This window comes from Schistocerca nitens, chromosome 12 (genome assembly GCF_023898315.1).
Source record: "Schistocerca nitens isolate TAMUIC-IGC-003100 chromosome 12, iqSchNite1.1, whole genome shotgun sequence".
NCBI classification, from domain to species: Eukaryota; Metazoa; Arthropoda; class Insecta; order Orthoptera; family Acrididae; genus Schistocerca; species Schistocerca nitens.
Window position 1 is genome coordinate 5,988,672 of NC_064625.1, and position 16,697 is coordinate 6,005,368.

Sequence of the window (16,697 nt, forward strand, 5' to 3'; positions counted from 1 at the left end):
TTCGGGAGAAAGTGTGAAACATTGCTGTAAACGAGGATTATAATTTTAATTGCTCTCTGTCTGAGTGGCAGGTATTTGAACCCCGCTAGTACTATCTGCAAACCACGGACAGCGTCGCAACCCAGGATATATTCGAAAAACGTGGGATATACATCAAATGAATTCGCAATTGCGAATGAGGACTGCCATCAGCTGTAGAATCGAATGACGACAATGAAAATTTGTGCCGCACCGGGGCTCTTCGTAGACGCACGGCTGACGGCATAAGAACTTTTCATCTGGCCGTGAGTCGTGCACGGGTAGCCAAATGGTGAGGCGACCGCTCGCGATAAGCGGGAAATCCGGGTTCGAGTCCCGGCCCTGGGAAAGTTTTAATAGTCGTCACTGCAGTCTACAGCTGATGGCAGTCCTCATTCGCAAATGCGAATTCGTGTGATTCCTATCGTAACGGCTGTGGTCGCAGCAGTGCGTGCATTGTCCAACGGAGCTTTGCATCGTAATCGGAAAACACAGGCATTGCAATATCGTATAACAAGGGATATATTTTCTATTCTGTGTTGCTAAACAACCTATCTACGCGAATACCCTAAGTAAGTCGATCAAAGTTTATTAATTGAATATTGGCAGAAGGTACTGGATCAAAGTTTTTTAATTAAATCATGGAAAAATTTAGGTGGATCAACGTTTATTAACATATCGAATGTGCGACTCAGTTACTGATGTACAATGATCCACCTATCTTCTCCCGTTTCTGAAGTAAAGTAAACATTGATCGTTGATCCACTTGCTCCGCTTTTCCTGCACTTCCAGATGATGCCGTGCAATCTTTGACCCTTTAAGTGCCATTTTAGCATCACACTTGATACATTTCCCTGTCTCTGCAGTTAATCCATGAGACATGCACCAACGGACGACGTCGCCGTGCATTAGACTTAAACAGCCCACTTTATATCACTTATTGCCATAATCAAAATATGGTTCTCTAGGAACTCGTTAATAGAAAAACAGCGAACAAGGCAACCGTTTCAATTTCGGAGCTAGAAATACATTTTCAGTTCTTCCCTCTTATTAGTTTTGTCAAAGAGTCATACCATTGGGTAAGCGAGACTGACGTGTTGCCAACTTCAGAACAATAGAGAAAAAACGCTGTGACAACCGCTGGCCCTGATCTCGACTTTAAGCCAAAAGACAACGCGTTTTCGATAGATCTTTAATGCGCGACGGTATGTACAATTGCGTATTTTCGTACAAAAGTATAAATACAAATCCACCACATACAGCAAGGTAACTTCCGAAGCGTTGCGCGATGCGCTTTTGTCAGCCAATCGTAGCTCACGTCGCGTGATTTCCCCGGCCAATGACAGCAGATATTCAGAGCACTGGTCACAGTTAAATAGTGCGAACACACAGACGGGAAACGTTCATGATTTAAATTAATATACACACAGTATATCTACAAGAAAAACTACGATTTCCAATATATAAGTAATATCGGCCTTCTTTAGTGAGCCGTTAAATAAAATTTTACATAATGGCGTAAATGGCTGGTCTTCCGGGCCCGGAATTTTTTAAGTTGTGGTCTCAAAGCGTTTAAGTTTTGAATGACAGTCAAACTCCCCGTGATTTAAGAAATTCATCGCACATTCTCACACGCAACATAATTCATCTTGCGTAAAAGGAAAATTATATTGAAGGTAAGGCTTTTCAAACCATCATACGCAATATTTGCCCGCAACGTGTTGGAAATGTGAACAATTGTGACATCGCGCTGATCGAAAGCAATTTGTTGTTACGAAGTAACTGTATAGTATTCATCCTAAAGCCTTTGGCACATTTTGCTGTCCACACTGCAGTAGCGGGCGAAAGCAAAATTCTTTGCTAGAGGATCAGTTATTACCAGTTTAAATTGCAAAACTTCAATTGAAAACTAAAACAATTCCTAGAATCCTAAAAAAATTCAGGTTTTTCCTGGATGAAAAAATGCCCACATTTTCGCAATTTCCCCGCTTCCCGGGGCGTATACACCCTGTTAAACCTCCTAAATTAATTGTAGTGTGGACCCACTAAGGTTCCTTAAGGGCTAGCGAGTTTCCCACTACGTCAGTTACTTTCCAGGTTCTACTGGAAAGAAACTTGCGAAATTCGCGGCTGGAAGCAGCAGTGGTGCTTCTAGTGGGAAATGGCCAATCTAAAAGCCTGCGGCCGGCACCCGGAGCTACACAGCAGAAAAGCGGCAAGACAAATTCCGCGAATCAGTGCTGTAGGAGATGTGCCTCGTGTCGTCTGGGATGGAGGTGGTGCTTCAAAATGCATACGACCAAATATGAACAGCTGCAAGAATCTCAAACTGCATTCCCAGGCGCGGGTGTGGTATTCTGATCGAGGCGTATCCGGTTTTCTGGATGAGTGCTACACTTAGCGAGTGAGTATGTGGTCAGAAGGCAGAGCGCCATACGAGGTTGTGGAGTCACAAGCTAGCGGGGGTGGTGTTTCATAAAATGACAGACTTCGCGAGGTTTAACCCCAGCGAAACCGCGAGGGGAGGGGGTACTTTATGCCCTAACAACATCCTTTTCAAATAAACACATGTATTAAAAGGGTCCAGGACTCTGAAATATCTTTTAGAACAATCTCAGCAGTAGCAACGCATTTTCCTTAATGTGTGTACACGGGGGAGGGGTACGTTGCAAACACCACAAAAATTTTTAAAAACATGCAGATTCTGTTAATTATCGTTAAGTTTTATCCACAACGTACTTTTAAAGATATACATATGTCTAAGAAGGGTCCTGAACACAAAAATATCGGCTGGCCGGTAATGGCCGCGCGGTTCTAGGCGCTTCAGTCTGGAACCGCGTGACCGCTACGGTCGCAGGTTCGAGTCCTACCTCGGGCATGGATGTGTGTGATGTCCTTAGGTTAGTTAGATTTAAGTAGTTCTAAGGTCTAGGGGACTGATGACCACAGATGTTAAGTCCCATAGTGCTCAGAGCCATTTGAACCATAAAAATATCGATATGACATCTGTTGCGAAAAGTCACATTTACTACTGACAAGGGAAAGTCACATTTACTACTGACAAGGGCACCATACGAACTTCACCTCACCGACTTGATTCATTTGGACAAAATGCAGAGGGCGCATGGGAAAATGAAGCTGCAAGGAGTGCAGTTATCAAGCGATGAGGGCTTGGGACAAGTGTGCCTTACTTCCTATAGAAACTTGGGAGAACCGGGTTCCTAGTATCCTTGTGTAGCCTCGGAAGATTCATTTCGAGAAGAATTTTGATCAGCTAGGTCAACGGCCTTGCCGCAGTAGTAACTCCGGTTGCCGTCAGATCATCGAAGTTAAGCTCTGCCGAGCACGGCTAGCACTGGGATGGGCCACCGTCCAGGTCTGCCGAGTGCTGCCGGCAAGCGGGTGCACCCGGCCCTCGTGAGGCCAACTGGGGAGCCACTCGGCATCGGTCACGAAAACTGACAACGGCCGGAAAGTGCTGAGCCCCTCTGTGTCCGCATCTGGTGGTGCCCGAGGGCTGAGGATGACACGACGGCCGGTCGGCGCCATCGGGCCTTCGAGGCCTGTTCGGACGGAGAAACTCGAACACGGGAGGAGATTATCTTAAGGTATACCGTCTTACCAAAAGTATACAGACATTCCTTCGTACAGCGGTATTCACTACCAGATGACACGAGAGGCGGAACCGCCTGTATAAAACGAGATGGGGAGTATCGTGTTGTTACAGCAACAGCGTACTAGGTCGATCAGGAGAGACAGCTGACTTCGAAAGCGGACCAGTCACTGGATGTCGCCCGAGTAACAAATCCACCAGGGACATTTCAACTTTTCTGTAACTGTCCAAGTCTGGTGTGATTGTGGAGTGCTAACTGGAAAAGAACAACCGCTGCCACACCGAGAATAGGCGGACCTCACCAACTAGCGGACGGGGACCGACCGGCATTGTGGAGCGTCGTCGTAAGAATAGCGTAAATGTGGAAGTGCTAGCAGTGGTCCAACTGGCACAGGGAGTTGAAGGTCGAGCAGTCAGTGCTGAGCAGTGTTTGAGGTGAACGACTTCGAGCGAGTGATTTTGGGAGAAAAATCGCGCCCGTATCGCGTGGCAATGCCATGGAACAGTTTTAGGTTTGTCAAATGGCTGGAGAACGTTACCTGCCATCGTGGGTAGCACCAACACCGAAGTGCGGAGGAGGTGGTGTAGCGGTAATGGGTGTTTTTTTGTGATTCGGGTGTGGTCTCCTTACTGCGCTTAAGAAAACACTAACACGGAATTATATGAACACATTTACAGCAATTGCGTATTGCGTACAGAAGGGGAACAGTTTGAAGGCTACGATTCTTCCAGCGCGACATAGAGCAGCACCTGTGACACAATGGTTTGTGGACAATAACATTCAGGAATTGGACTGGCCTGCCAAGAGTCCCGAATTGAACCCACCGGAACGCCTCTGCTGTGAGTCAGAACGTCAACTTCGCTCCAGACCGCAGCGTCCAACATCAACATCACTACCTTCTCTGGTTTCCGCTCTTGAGGAAGAATGGGCTGGCATTCCTCCAATGATACGGATACATTTTATTGAAAGTGTCGCCAGCACAGTTGGAGCCGTCACAAAGGCGAGGAGTGGACACACTGTCCATATTGTGTCATCTGGTGGCTGGTCCGATACTTTTGGCAAGGTAGCTTGTTTTGCAGTCCTCCTTTGCGTATTCTAGAAATACGCATTAATTTATTCTATTAAAATAATTAGGACACACATGATATCTTCAATTGTGGAAGGTGACGAGAAGGTGCGCTACTCACCAGCTGGTGCTGCGAAGACGGCCTCTGCGCCGTCGGCGCCGGAGCCTGCGGGACGGCGAAGTGCGGCGCGCCGCTGGGCGTCGGGGGCCGGGAGCCGCCTCCGGGGACGGCCGGGGGCGGCGCGGGCGCGGGGGCGGGCACCGACGCCGCCAGGCGCTGCGCCACGATCTTCTGGCACGCTGCAGCACCGTACCGACACACGTCAGCGCGCTAGGTTACAGCGCGAGCACCGTAGCTCGGCGCGCCGCGCGGGGCATGCCGGGAGCGACGGGATAGGGGCAAACCGCTAAACTCGCTCCCAGCAGCCCTCGCGCGGAGTGCCGAGCTACGGTGCGCGCACGGAGCATCTGTACATACACATTCGAGCTCAAAAATGCCATTATTACTATTTTCTTTCTTAGTTCATTTGCTTATTAAGCGCGGGGAAAATATCTTTATAGCTCTGTACGTGCTCTAAACACCCTTATCTTTTTCTCACGATCAGTATGTTAGATATACGTTTGTGGCAGGTAAACAGTTGCACAGCCTCCCGGAATAACACTTGTCCAAATTTTCACAACAGGATTCCAGGGGAACTGTCATTTTCCTTTCTCACATTTGATTTAAATTCCCCACGCATTTCACAGGCCGTTTACGGTAGTACCAGCACGCCTCCGAAATCATTCCATGTCTACTGCCACGCCTGCTCGACTCCAAACACCACTCGAACGCTTCCTCGTCTGACAAACCGACGTCCCCGCGTGTCTTTCTTCGGGTCGCGAAAGATGTGTAAGCCACACGGTGAAAGATCCGGGCTGTACGGAAGATGTTGAAGTCTTTCCCAACCGCATCGCTGAAGGGTAGCCTCCGTCCGATTGGCTGTGTGGGGGCGGGCGTTATCGTGCAGCAGGATGATTCCGTCCAACAGTCCGAGGACAAACGGCACAACCGGTAGTGGAAACACCCCACATCTCTTCCGCCAAAGAAATCCGAGGTGGTTCACACAAGTTTCGGGAAGGCCACGATGGCCTCATCCTTCGACTGCAGGCGCCTTCTACTCGTCGAGTTCCTCGAGCGTGGAGCCGCGATCAATGCTCAGCGCTATAAAGACACTTTGCAGAAATTGCGTCGCACCGTGAAGTCAGAGTGTCTAGGAATGCTGTCAGGTGGAATGATCTCGTTTGACGACAACGCCCGCCCGCCCCCACGCCGGGAATCACTTCGGCGACTTGGCTGGGAAACTGAGATCCTCCGTACAAGACGGATCTTTCACCGAGTGGTTTTCACTTCTTTGTCGACTTGAAGAAAGACACGCGTGGAAATGCGAGAGTTGTGGATATGTGAGTGGCCGACCGCCTTCTACGAAACAGGACTTTGTCGTCTCGTCTGCCAGTGGTGTAAATGTCTTAACGTGCGTGCTTACTGATTTGTAATGAGACGATTCCGCGGTACCGCTGTGGCGGGTGCTGCGTTTTGAAAGCCGTTTATATTAGGCTGCTGTATAAATTCTCAGCGTTTTTGTTTTGCGTGTTGGTCTTGTGGTTGCCATGGGTTTAGTAATCCATCATTTTTTATTTGCTATTCGAGTTTACATATTTTCAGTTCATCGTCTGGAGAAAGTAAATGGAGCTGTGGACGCTAGAAAATAGAGTGCCAAGTTGGAAAATCGGAACATTTCGAACATATTCTTGTGTTTGAGTTCCACAGATGGGTGACAGCGGCGAAGCGAGCGAGAACAATTTGCGTCGTGTATGGGTACAGTGGCGCTGGACAGAGCACGGCAAGAAAATGGGTTTCTCGTTTCAAGGAGGACATTAGTAACTCTACGTGTTCAGGAAGATCATCGCTCAAACGCATCAGTCCACAGTCATCCACGTCAGTGTACTCGAGATGTGGGAAATGTGATGAGCTGCGATCACTCGACTATCGTGCGACATTGGCATGCAGTGGGGAAGGTTCAAAAAATCGGGTGTTCGAGTACCGCATGCTCTAACAATGAGTCAACCTTACAAAAATCGGCGCTTGTCAACAACACCGACCATTCCTATAGCCTGTATCGTTACTGGTGACTATAAATGGTGCCTTTACGCTAACATATGGAAAAGAAAGGAACGGTTGAGCCCAAATAAAGCAGCAACTGCCCGTACAAAGATCTGCGCGCACCCACAGAAGATGACGTTACGTCACTGGTGGGACAGCCACGCTGTGGTGTACTACGAACCACTACTGCTGACTCTTCCTTTCACAATTGAGACGTCATGTGCGCACAGTCCGAGAACAACGACCAGGAATACTGCACTTTGCTAGACTGACAAGAAACGTTATACAGGGGTCGGTTTGGAAAGTCAATCCGCACCGACCTTATTCACACCATCTTGCGCCCTTAATTGTGCCCTTTTTTTGCTCTCTGTCTCACAATCTTCACGAAACTTCCTTTCTAGATGAAAATGCACTCCGAACGAATTCTTCGCCTCAAAACCACGTGATTTTTACAATTAGAGCTGAGAAGTTACTCTAGCGTTGGCACACGTAAATAGTGAAGGAGAATATATTATAAATGACTCAAGTCTCTGTTATGTGTATCTGTTGTGTCCGTTAAACTTGTGAAAAAAGCTACGATCTCATGCACCTAATCAACATTACAGAGTGCGAAATATTCACCCTCCTGAAAGAGACATTCCGTATTGTGAGACATGCGTAGTGTAATGTGGTAAGGTGTAGCACTCACTCTCCTACAGACGTGGTTCACATTGGGACAGTAGTGTATGTGGTGCACTCGCCCTCCTGAACATTTGCTATTGTAAGACAGGTATAGTGTAGTGCAGTGTAGTGTAGTGTAGTGCAGTGCAGTGCAGTGCAGTGCAGTGTAGTGTGGCAAAGTCTAGCACTCACTATGCTGGAGACGTGCTTCATATTGGGAGATGAACATATAGTACTGTGGACGTGTAGAGCAGTCGCCCTCCTGAATGAAGTGCTGCACAGTGTAAGAGATGTTGATGTTTCGTTTGTGGGGCGCTCAACTCCGCGGTATCAGCGTCCACCCAAAGTCCCAGTTTGGACACAGTCCAATTTTTACACAGTCCAATCTAGCCACTGTCACGAATGACGACGACGATGATGATGATGAAATGATGGGGACAACACAAACACCCAATCCCCAGGCAGAGAAAAATCCCCAACCCCGTCGGGAATCGAACGCGGGACCCCGTGATTCGCATAGTGTAAGAGAGGTGTGGTGTAGTGTAGTATGGTGTTGCAGAGTTTAACACTCTCTGTCTTGGAGACATAGTCTGCATTGTGGTTTTAGTTATCTGTACTGCACCTGTTTGGAGCACTCACCTTCCTGAATGAGGCATTCTGTACTTCCTACAGACGTGCTTCACAATGGGAGACGAGTGTATCGTACTGTAGACGTGCGGCGTACCCACCCTCCATAATGAAGTGCTCCGTACTGAGAGACAGATATAACACAGTGAAGTGTAGTGTAGTAGTGTGGCAGAGTGTAGCGATGACTGTGCTGGAGACGTGATCGATATTGTGAGATTGCCGTGCTGTACTGCAGACGTGTGGTGTACTCGCACTGTGGGAGAAGTGTAGTGTGGTACTCACCGTCCTGGAAGACGCGCTCCACGTTGAGGCCGTAGGTGGCGCACGTCTCGTAGTAGGAGCAGCGCTTCAGGTCGGCCGCCAGCTTCCGCGCGCGCGCGTCGTCGATGACGCGCGGGTTGCTCTCGCTGATGGCGTCTGCACAGGAAGAGAAACACACACACACACGGGGTCAGCAGGCTGCAGGTCAGTGGGAGGGGGGAGGGGGCGGCAGCACAGAGCACTGCTGACTGGCTGGACTCGCCGAAACGTCGACCACTGCTGACTGGCTGGACTCGCCGAAACGTCGACCACTGCTTCCGGGCGAGCGACTAGCCTGGCTGGATGGATGCCGGAGGTGCGACGAAGACCGCGGGAGACATTGAAGAGATGTTATCTCACACTGGCTGACATAAAAGGTAAATCGCCCAGAAGTGAGGGGGGAGGAAGGGGGGGGGGGAGACGACGAAAAGAAACCGCACAGGCTGAGGTGATGGTATGCTGTTTTCTTGCGGTGATTACAAAATCTTGTCCTTGTTGCTGCTTCACATTTGATGTTTGCTCTGTGCGCCGGTGAGGTTTCTAACCGTCCTGGCAGATGGCGGGGCCGTAGTACAGCGTCAAAATGGCGTCTACATACGACTCGCGTTACAAGCAGCGTGCTGTTATTGAATTGTTGTGTGCAGAAAAAAGCCGTGGTGAACACCCAGAAACGTTTGTGCGCTATGTATGGCGATGCTCCAGTTGATAGCAGTACAGTTGGGCGATGGCTAAATAAAGCTACAGCCTCAGTAAATGCAGAAACAGAGCTCGAGGATCAGCCACGCTCGGGACGTCCTGTCACAGCCACTGCTCCAGACGTGCTGAATCGTGCGGATGCCATTATTCGTGCTTAAAGATTCTCTATCGGGAACACGCTTTGAAGATGACGAGAGTGTCAGTGGTGCAGTGAAAACATGGCTACGCCTACACAACAAGAGCTTTTACCAGCAGGAAGTACGTGCCCTTCTAAAAGTGGGGTAAATCAGAATGTCAGTGGTGTCTGTAGCAGGGTTCGAGTGAGAGTCGTTTACGAGACATCGTATTTTGGCAAGTTCATGCACCGACACTTGTCTGTGCCATTCAGGCTGTGTAGTTGCCGTTATATTCCCTTACAGTCTGCTTGTCACTGCGACGTGCTGGTCAGACAGTGTGTGACGGTCCAGCGGTAGGTGTGAGTGGACGATGGGATTTACCAACGCAGAAAAAGCCGACGTGCTCGTCGTACGTGCGGTGTGCTGGAAGAATGCGGTTCGTACTTGTACAATACACGTCAAAAATCTCGGCAGTTATTTATCAATCTCTTCAACCAGTTACGTGAAAGTTGTAGTGGAACATCAACACAACGTAACAGTACGAAACAGGTGACGACAGAAGTGGAAGAAAGTAATGATGTTGCTACTTTTGCAACTGATCCGCAGAACAGCTTCCGCGCAACCCCACGAGGAGGTGGCGAGAGTCAGGCGAGTGTCCCATGCTTTCTCCACCGACACAGGGTCCATCCCTCTCATATCTCCGTCTCGATCAAGAGCTGCATGGAAACGATTGTGAATGGGCATTAAGACAGGGGACTCCAGATGTATCATGTATCTCCTTTAGTGATGAAGCCAATGGCCAGGTAAAGCGCCCAAACATGCACTATTGGCCTGTTGACAATCCCCGTTGGCTTTGTCAGGTGGAACGTCAGTGTCCGTGGAGTGTACACGTGTGGTGGGGGATAGGACAGTTTTTCATCGACGAAACACTGAACACGCAGAAGTATCGCAACCTCCTAACAGACCATCTTCTACGGATGCTGTCCAGCCCATCGTAAACAAAGTACTACAGCACGTCTTCATCTACGTCTACGTGAATACTCCGCAAATCACGCGTAAGTGCCTGGAAGAGGGTTAATCAAACCACCTTCACAATAATTCTCTATTATTCCAATCTCTCGGACAGCGCGCGGAAAAAACGAAGACTTATATCTTTCTGGACGAGTTCTGATTCCCCTTATTTTATTATGGTGGTCGTTTCTCCCTATATAGGTCGGCGTGAACAAAATTTTTCGCATTCGGAGGAGAAACTTGGGATTGAAATTTCATGAGAAGATTCCGCCGCAACGAAAAACGCCTCTGTTTTAATTATGTGTACCCCAAATCCTGTATGACGACAGTGACTCTCTCTCGCCTATTTCGCGATAATATAAAACTTGCTGCTCTTCTCTGAACTTTCTCCTACTTGGTAAGAATCCCAGGCCGCGCAGCAGTACTCCAAGAGAGTAGTGTAGGCAGCCTGTTTAGCAAATTTGTTAGATTTTCAAAGTGTTCTGCCTTCCCCCACAACATTTTCTGTGTGTTCTTTGCAATATAAGGTTTTTGTAATTGACATTCCTACGTATTTAGTTGAATTTACGGCCCTTAGATTTGACTGATTTGTCGTGTAACAGAACTTTAATGGATTCCTTTTAGCACTCATGTGGATGACCTCAAACTTTTCATTACTTGGGGTCAAGTGCCAATTTTCGCACCATACAGATATGTTTTCGAAATTGTTTAGCAATTTGTTTTGATCTTCTGATGACTTTACTAGTCGATAAATGACAGCATCCTCAGCAAACAACCTTTATACTGATAAGGAACAGCAGATGGCCCATAACACTGCCTTGGGGAAAGCCACAAATCACTTCTGTTTTACTCGATGACTTTCCGTCAATTACTACAACTGTGACCTCTCTGACAGGAAATAACGGATGCAGTCACATAGCTGAGATGATATTCCATAAGCACGCAATTTCACCACAAGCCGCTTGTGTGGTACAATTTCAAATGCCTTCAGGAAATCTAGAAATAGGGAATCAATTTCAAATCACTTGTCAATGGCACTCAACACTTCGTGTGTGTAAAGAGCTACTTGTATTTCACAAGAATGATGTTTTGTAAATCCATGTTGATTGTGTGTCAATAGACCGTTCTTCTGGAGGTATTCTTACTGCTTGAACACAATTGTTTCCAAATCATTGGAATGGACGCAGAGGACCTGTACGTCGGCCGGCCTGTGCCCCTGGTTTCACGCCCACACACTTTTTCTTTGGGGGAAGGCGAAAGACGCGATCTGCAAGGGCATGGCAATTACACCCGACGACGCGCAGCGACGTATTAGCGCAGCCTGCTCGGACATCTCCGCTGAAATGCCAGCACGTGTGCAGCAGTCGTTCCATACCAAATTGGAAGCGTGTGTCGCCGGTGGCGGAAGTCATTAAGAGCAAAACCTGTGACGGTCAGTTGCCTCGTTCACGTTCCTGGTGTATCTACTTGTGCTGTTCTGTAGTGTGAGTTACCACAGCTTTTGTACAAGTGTGGGTGTCGGAATTTTTCAAAATACGACATCTCGTAAACGACCCGCACTAAAATCCCGCAACAAACACCACTGACATTCTAATTTACCCTACTTTTAGTCTGTTAAGGTCAATTGCCAATGTTCCATTTAAAAATGTGTACAACTGAACAAAAAAATTACACTTTTTGAGTATTATTACAATATGTCGATTGGCTAACAATACGGACCCCTGGCTACCAATCCATTCTGCGAATACCACACGCCAACAGCACTTTCCATTTCCGCAATATTCGCGACGCAAGTTTTAGATGATTCATCCTACACGCTCTGCCAGGCACGGTAAGAACACACAGAGAACTGTAGCTCCGATCAGTTACGTGCGTTCTTCCACCGCGACACACTGACATCCGGCCACGTCTTGTGCGTGCTGGACATTTCATTTGTGCTGCAGTGTCGAAGCGGCGTCTCCAACCCCCGCATTCGCTCTCCAGCTGTGGGAAATTTAAAACATCGCGAGCGTCTGGGGCGAGTGGATCGGGTGACGGCGGTGGCGGCGTCGCCCTGCGGACGCCTCCAGACAGAGCAGCAGAAGGCGTTTCCATTTCTTTTTCGCCAGGTCAGCCCGGGTCGTGAGGCGCAGCGGCGCGTGCTGAAGTACCCTCCGGAACCGCCGTTCCTCCCTGGCACGAGTGTCTCATTCTGAGAGGAGAGGAGAGCAGAGGGCGGGAGGGAGGGAGGCGAGAGGGAGTGGAGGTCTGCCCTCGATACGGCCGCTGCTGACTACCCAGGAAGAACTCCGCCAGGCGGCTGTGTGCAGGCGTGTTCCACATGGCGACCGCACCAACTTACCCACTCTGATTTGATTCATACTGACAAGATTTATAGGGGATCAGTAGAACTTCTAGATACGTAAATAGGAAGGCGCAACTCTCTACCGTTTTACAGAAAACCGAGTACAAAAATTTTACGCCTCCTTATTTACGTATATACAGGGTGCTTACGTCAGAGCGTGCAAAAATTTAACACATAGGGGATGCTCCCGTGAACAACTTGAGGTAGGGAACCTGTGGTCGGAGAAGCCAGCTTAAGGAGATAATAGGAATAAAATCGCATTACTGTGTGCTTTTTTATTTACATTAGTTACAGTTAACTGCAAATTCCATCACTGACACAAGGAACGTAGCATTTGTTCTGTACCTTACAAAATGTGCTGAAACTGCCAGCCATCAAAGATTCTGATGATCCCTGGAGTCTTTCGAATCACATCACAGGCAGCTACAATTCTGGCAATTCCTTGCAGGAAATAAACAATCCACTTGTACGTGTAAACCTGTACGCATGTTAGTTGCAGATAAGCTGGCAAACAGTAATGCTAGACAAAGCGGTAGGCAAGTTTACTTCGAGATCTACTTAAGCCGGCTTCTGCGACTCCAGGTTACCCCACAGTTGGCCGAGTAAGCAATTTCATAACGCTGCATAGAACCTGGCTAACGGTAATTTTGTTTCATTCCCACGGTCTTCTGTCAATGTGCAGTATTAATGAAATCCCTCCCAAATGTACTCCGCTGGTGCAGCCTGTTTTTTCAGCAGGCCAAGAACCTTACAAACCGACTATAAAATTGCGCTTACATTATGAAACAGAGGGGACTGCATCGAAACTCAGAAACTCGTACACCGCCAGTCCTCTGTACCAATATTCGGTGATATGCTTCGGCATGCGTGGTAAGCGGCTGAAGTGTGTGATGACTGAGAACGGTTTACGACTGCAATGTAAACCAACTATGTTTCGCAATAGACACACTGAAAACTCATGCACGAGCAAAACTAAGTTGTTCACGACACGTGGTGTACGTCGCAACAATTATTGTTTTTCATGTTTCTGCGACTAGTATGACACACATTCGTGCAGTGCTCCATAGGTTACATATTATCCTTGTCACAAATTTGGATACAATAAAACAAATGAAATGACTATACTGATTTGATTGCAGTTCTCGTGCATGCTTTCTTTGTTTCCGATCTCCTTACGAAAAAACATCTCTCTATTCCTCAGGGTACATATTACCTAAATAATACATGAATCATTAAATACTGATAACTTGAAGAGTCATAATAAATCTGTTGTTAGAATTACGTGGTAATTACAAATTAAGAACCAGGAGCGAGATTCGATCCACGGACATCCTGCCTACGAAACCACGCTCTGCGGACTGCTTGAATGCGTACGACCACACAGAGTAGTATTAAGGCGCCTAAAGCTTTCAAACTCGATTTTCTCGACAACGGTTGAGAGCCGAGTCTTTCTAGTCCCAGTCGAGCCCTAGACACGGTGTCAACATGAACCAAATCGTTGAGGCAAAGTTCGTGCCGTCCGTCGCCTTGTGAGCCCGTTACCTTACGGTTGGCCTCCTTCCATTTACTTCGTACTTAAACAGCGTTTCGAGGTCAGTGGCCGGATAAGACTCTCCTAAAGCAATATGAAACAAGTCTGAAAAACAGTCGAAAAAAACTAAGATTTACTGGGCGTCCGTAAAACAAGAACTACGTGCAGGGCTTTCCATTTTCAAATCGCGTGCTTGCTCGTTCGATTCTCACTAGAAACATTCTTTTTACTTTTATTTTAATTCTGTTCTGGATGTTTCAGGAGAAACTGCAAATTTTACAAGAGGTAGTACCATAGACTAATTCTAATAAAACGTCCAAAACAACATGTGACTAGTTTTTTTTCAGAGGTACAGTTCTTTGATTGTAATCTAAGTAAATACTGTGAGAAGACGTTAATCAAAGGTAAATGATGAAGTTAGACGTAGAGCTCCGTAAATTCCATGTCCGATTTCAATGCACTTTCGATTTCGCTAGACAAGTCTTAGCAGGTCATCCTTGCATTGCTTCAAGGGGCCAGTTCGTATCTCGTGTTTCCTATGTCTTTGTAGACTTCACCGCGACTCCTCCCGCCGGGCATGTGTGTGTGTGTGTGTGTGTGTGTGTGTGTGTGTTGTTCTTAGCATAAGTTAGTTTAAGTAGTGTGTAAGTCTAGGGACCGATGACCTAAGCACTTTGATCCCTTAGGACTTCACACACATTTGAACATTTTTGAGACTTCACACTTCAGCCATCCTCACAGACAAAAAAAATGTGAATGGAGTACGGTCCGTTCGGGGATCTCGTTGGTAACGAAACGTGCCAATTTCTTGGAGAGTAACTCCATTTCGAGAGCGTATTTAGGGAGAAAGGGTCACGGAGACGTGGAGAGAGAGAGAGAGAGAGAGAGAATCTTGGCAAAAATCACAATTTTTACTTACGGCCAGCATATAACTGTGAGTTCAAGAAATGTAGAAAGTCTGCTATTAACGGACTTGTTGTGTTATGCCTTCAGTTGGTTCAAATGGCTCTGAGCACTATGGGACTCAACTTCTGAGGTCATTAGTCCCCCAGAACTTAGAACTACTTAAACCCAACTAACCTAAGGACATCACACACATCCATGCCCGAGGCAGGATTCGAACCTGCGACCGTAGCGGCCTCGCGGTTCCAGACTGCAGCGCCTAGAACCGCACGGCCACTTCGGCCGGCTATGCCTTCAGTCCATTGCTGCTTGTTTCTTTTTTTGTCCGAATTTATGATAAAAGTACAATAAAAATGACGTCGTTTATCTTTTCGTGATTGCGTAGGAGATAAATGAGTTAGTGCATAGGTTTCACTCGCTGTGCAAGTGAAGTAAAATCTTTTACATAGTCAGAAGTTTCCATCTTCCATCACCCTCAGGCTTCTTACAGTACAATTCGCCAAAGTCCTTTTCTTGGCAAAAGTACTTTGTGTCCTGTTTGGCGTTTTTATTAGGGACCAGCGTATTTCAGTCCCGATATAGCTGAAATGATCAGTGAGTATCTATAAGGTATCAATATTAGAACTGTGAAAATAACTCTGTCCGTCAGCTTTTCACGACTGAACCACTGAATCGAATTTGACGAAGTTTGGTATGGAAATAGTTTGAACTCTGAGGAAGGCCAGAGGCTACTTACAAGAATTATAACAATAGGCAAAGGTGACAGTAGCCGATAACAGTGAATCAAGGCAGCAAAATCTATGTTGGCAATGCACTCTTCTACAATACGTAGCGCAGAAATAAGAGGCACGTCAAATCGGAAAGTAAGAAACTGTAGATCTCAAGAAGATCTACACGAAAGTCCACGAGAACATATTCTTAGCTCTTACGGCTCATCCATAATCATTTTTGTCTTTTGATTACACCTGGCACAGCGAAACCGAAAGAAATGGAGGTTGTGGGTGAACATATGATAAACATATGTTCTCGCGGAATTTTTTGTAGATATTTTTGAGATTATGTTTTAGTATGACATGAAGCTATGTACCACACATTGTCTGGGCACCGTGTTGCTGTCATCAGACTCTTTACTGCGTATCCCTTTCAAATAATAAAAAATCGGGATTGAAATCCATCGAAATCGTGTCGGAGATGTGAAGCCATAGACATACAAAGATATTACACATTTAACGCCTGACTTGGTGCGATGTGGCATCGCAAGCTGTGCTTCTTTGTTATTATTATTATTATTACTATTAGGAACATCTTAAAATACAAAAGTATTTCATTATCAACGTCATGTTTCGCATATTTGTTGTTCGGAAGTTCAACGTATTTTGCGCTTAACAGCGTTCGGGAATCTTCAAAGACGATTTTTTCGAGGAGTGCACCGCATAAATGTAGGGAACTGTTGCGCGGTCAGTAACTTTCAAATGCAGCAAGTACGGAGGAAATGGAAGAGCGCTGACATTCCGCATACGGTCTCCCTGTGTCAAACAGGCGCCCTCGCACGTCATTCCTATTGTGGAAATGTTACGACGTGTTAATTTTGCACTAGCCGTCTCACTTTCCCAAGATGCGAGTCAACATACACTTATAATGTACGAATCGTAGCGTCAACACTTGGTGTCA

The 16,697-nt window shown here is 47.0% G+C and overlaps 1 protein-coding gene across 1 annotated transcript in view; it reads right to left on the bottom strand.

Annotated features, from left to right (window-relative positions):
- LOC126215305 (centaurin-gamma-1A) overlaps positions 1-16,697 on the bottom strand; it is a 319,380-nt gene that overhangs the window by 91,841 nt on the left and 210,842 nt on the right. Inside the window, exons 4-5 of the mRNA XM_049941987.1 lie at positions 8,408-8,542; positions 4,820-4,998 (exon numbers count right to left, since the gene is read on the bottom strand). Of these exons, the coding sequence (XP_049797944.1) occupies positions 4,820-4,998; positions 8,408-8,542 (314 nt within the window). The remainder of the gene's footprint in view (positions 1-4,819; positions 4,999-8,407; positions 8,543-16,697) is intronic.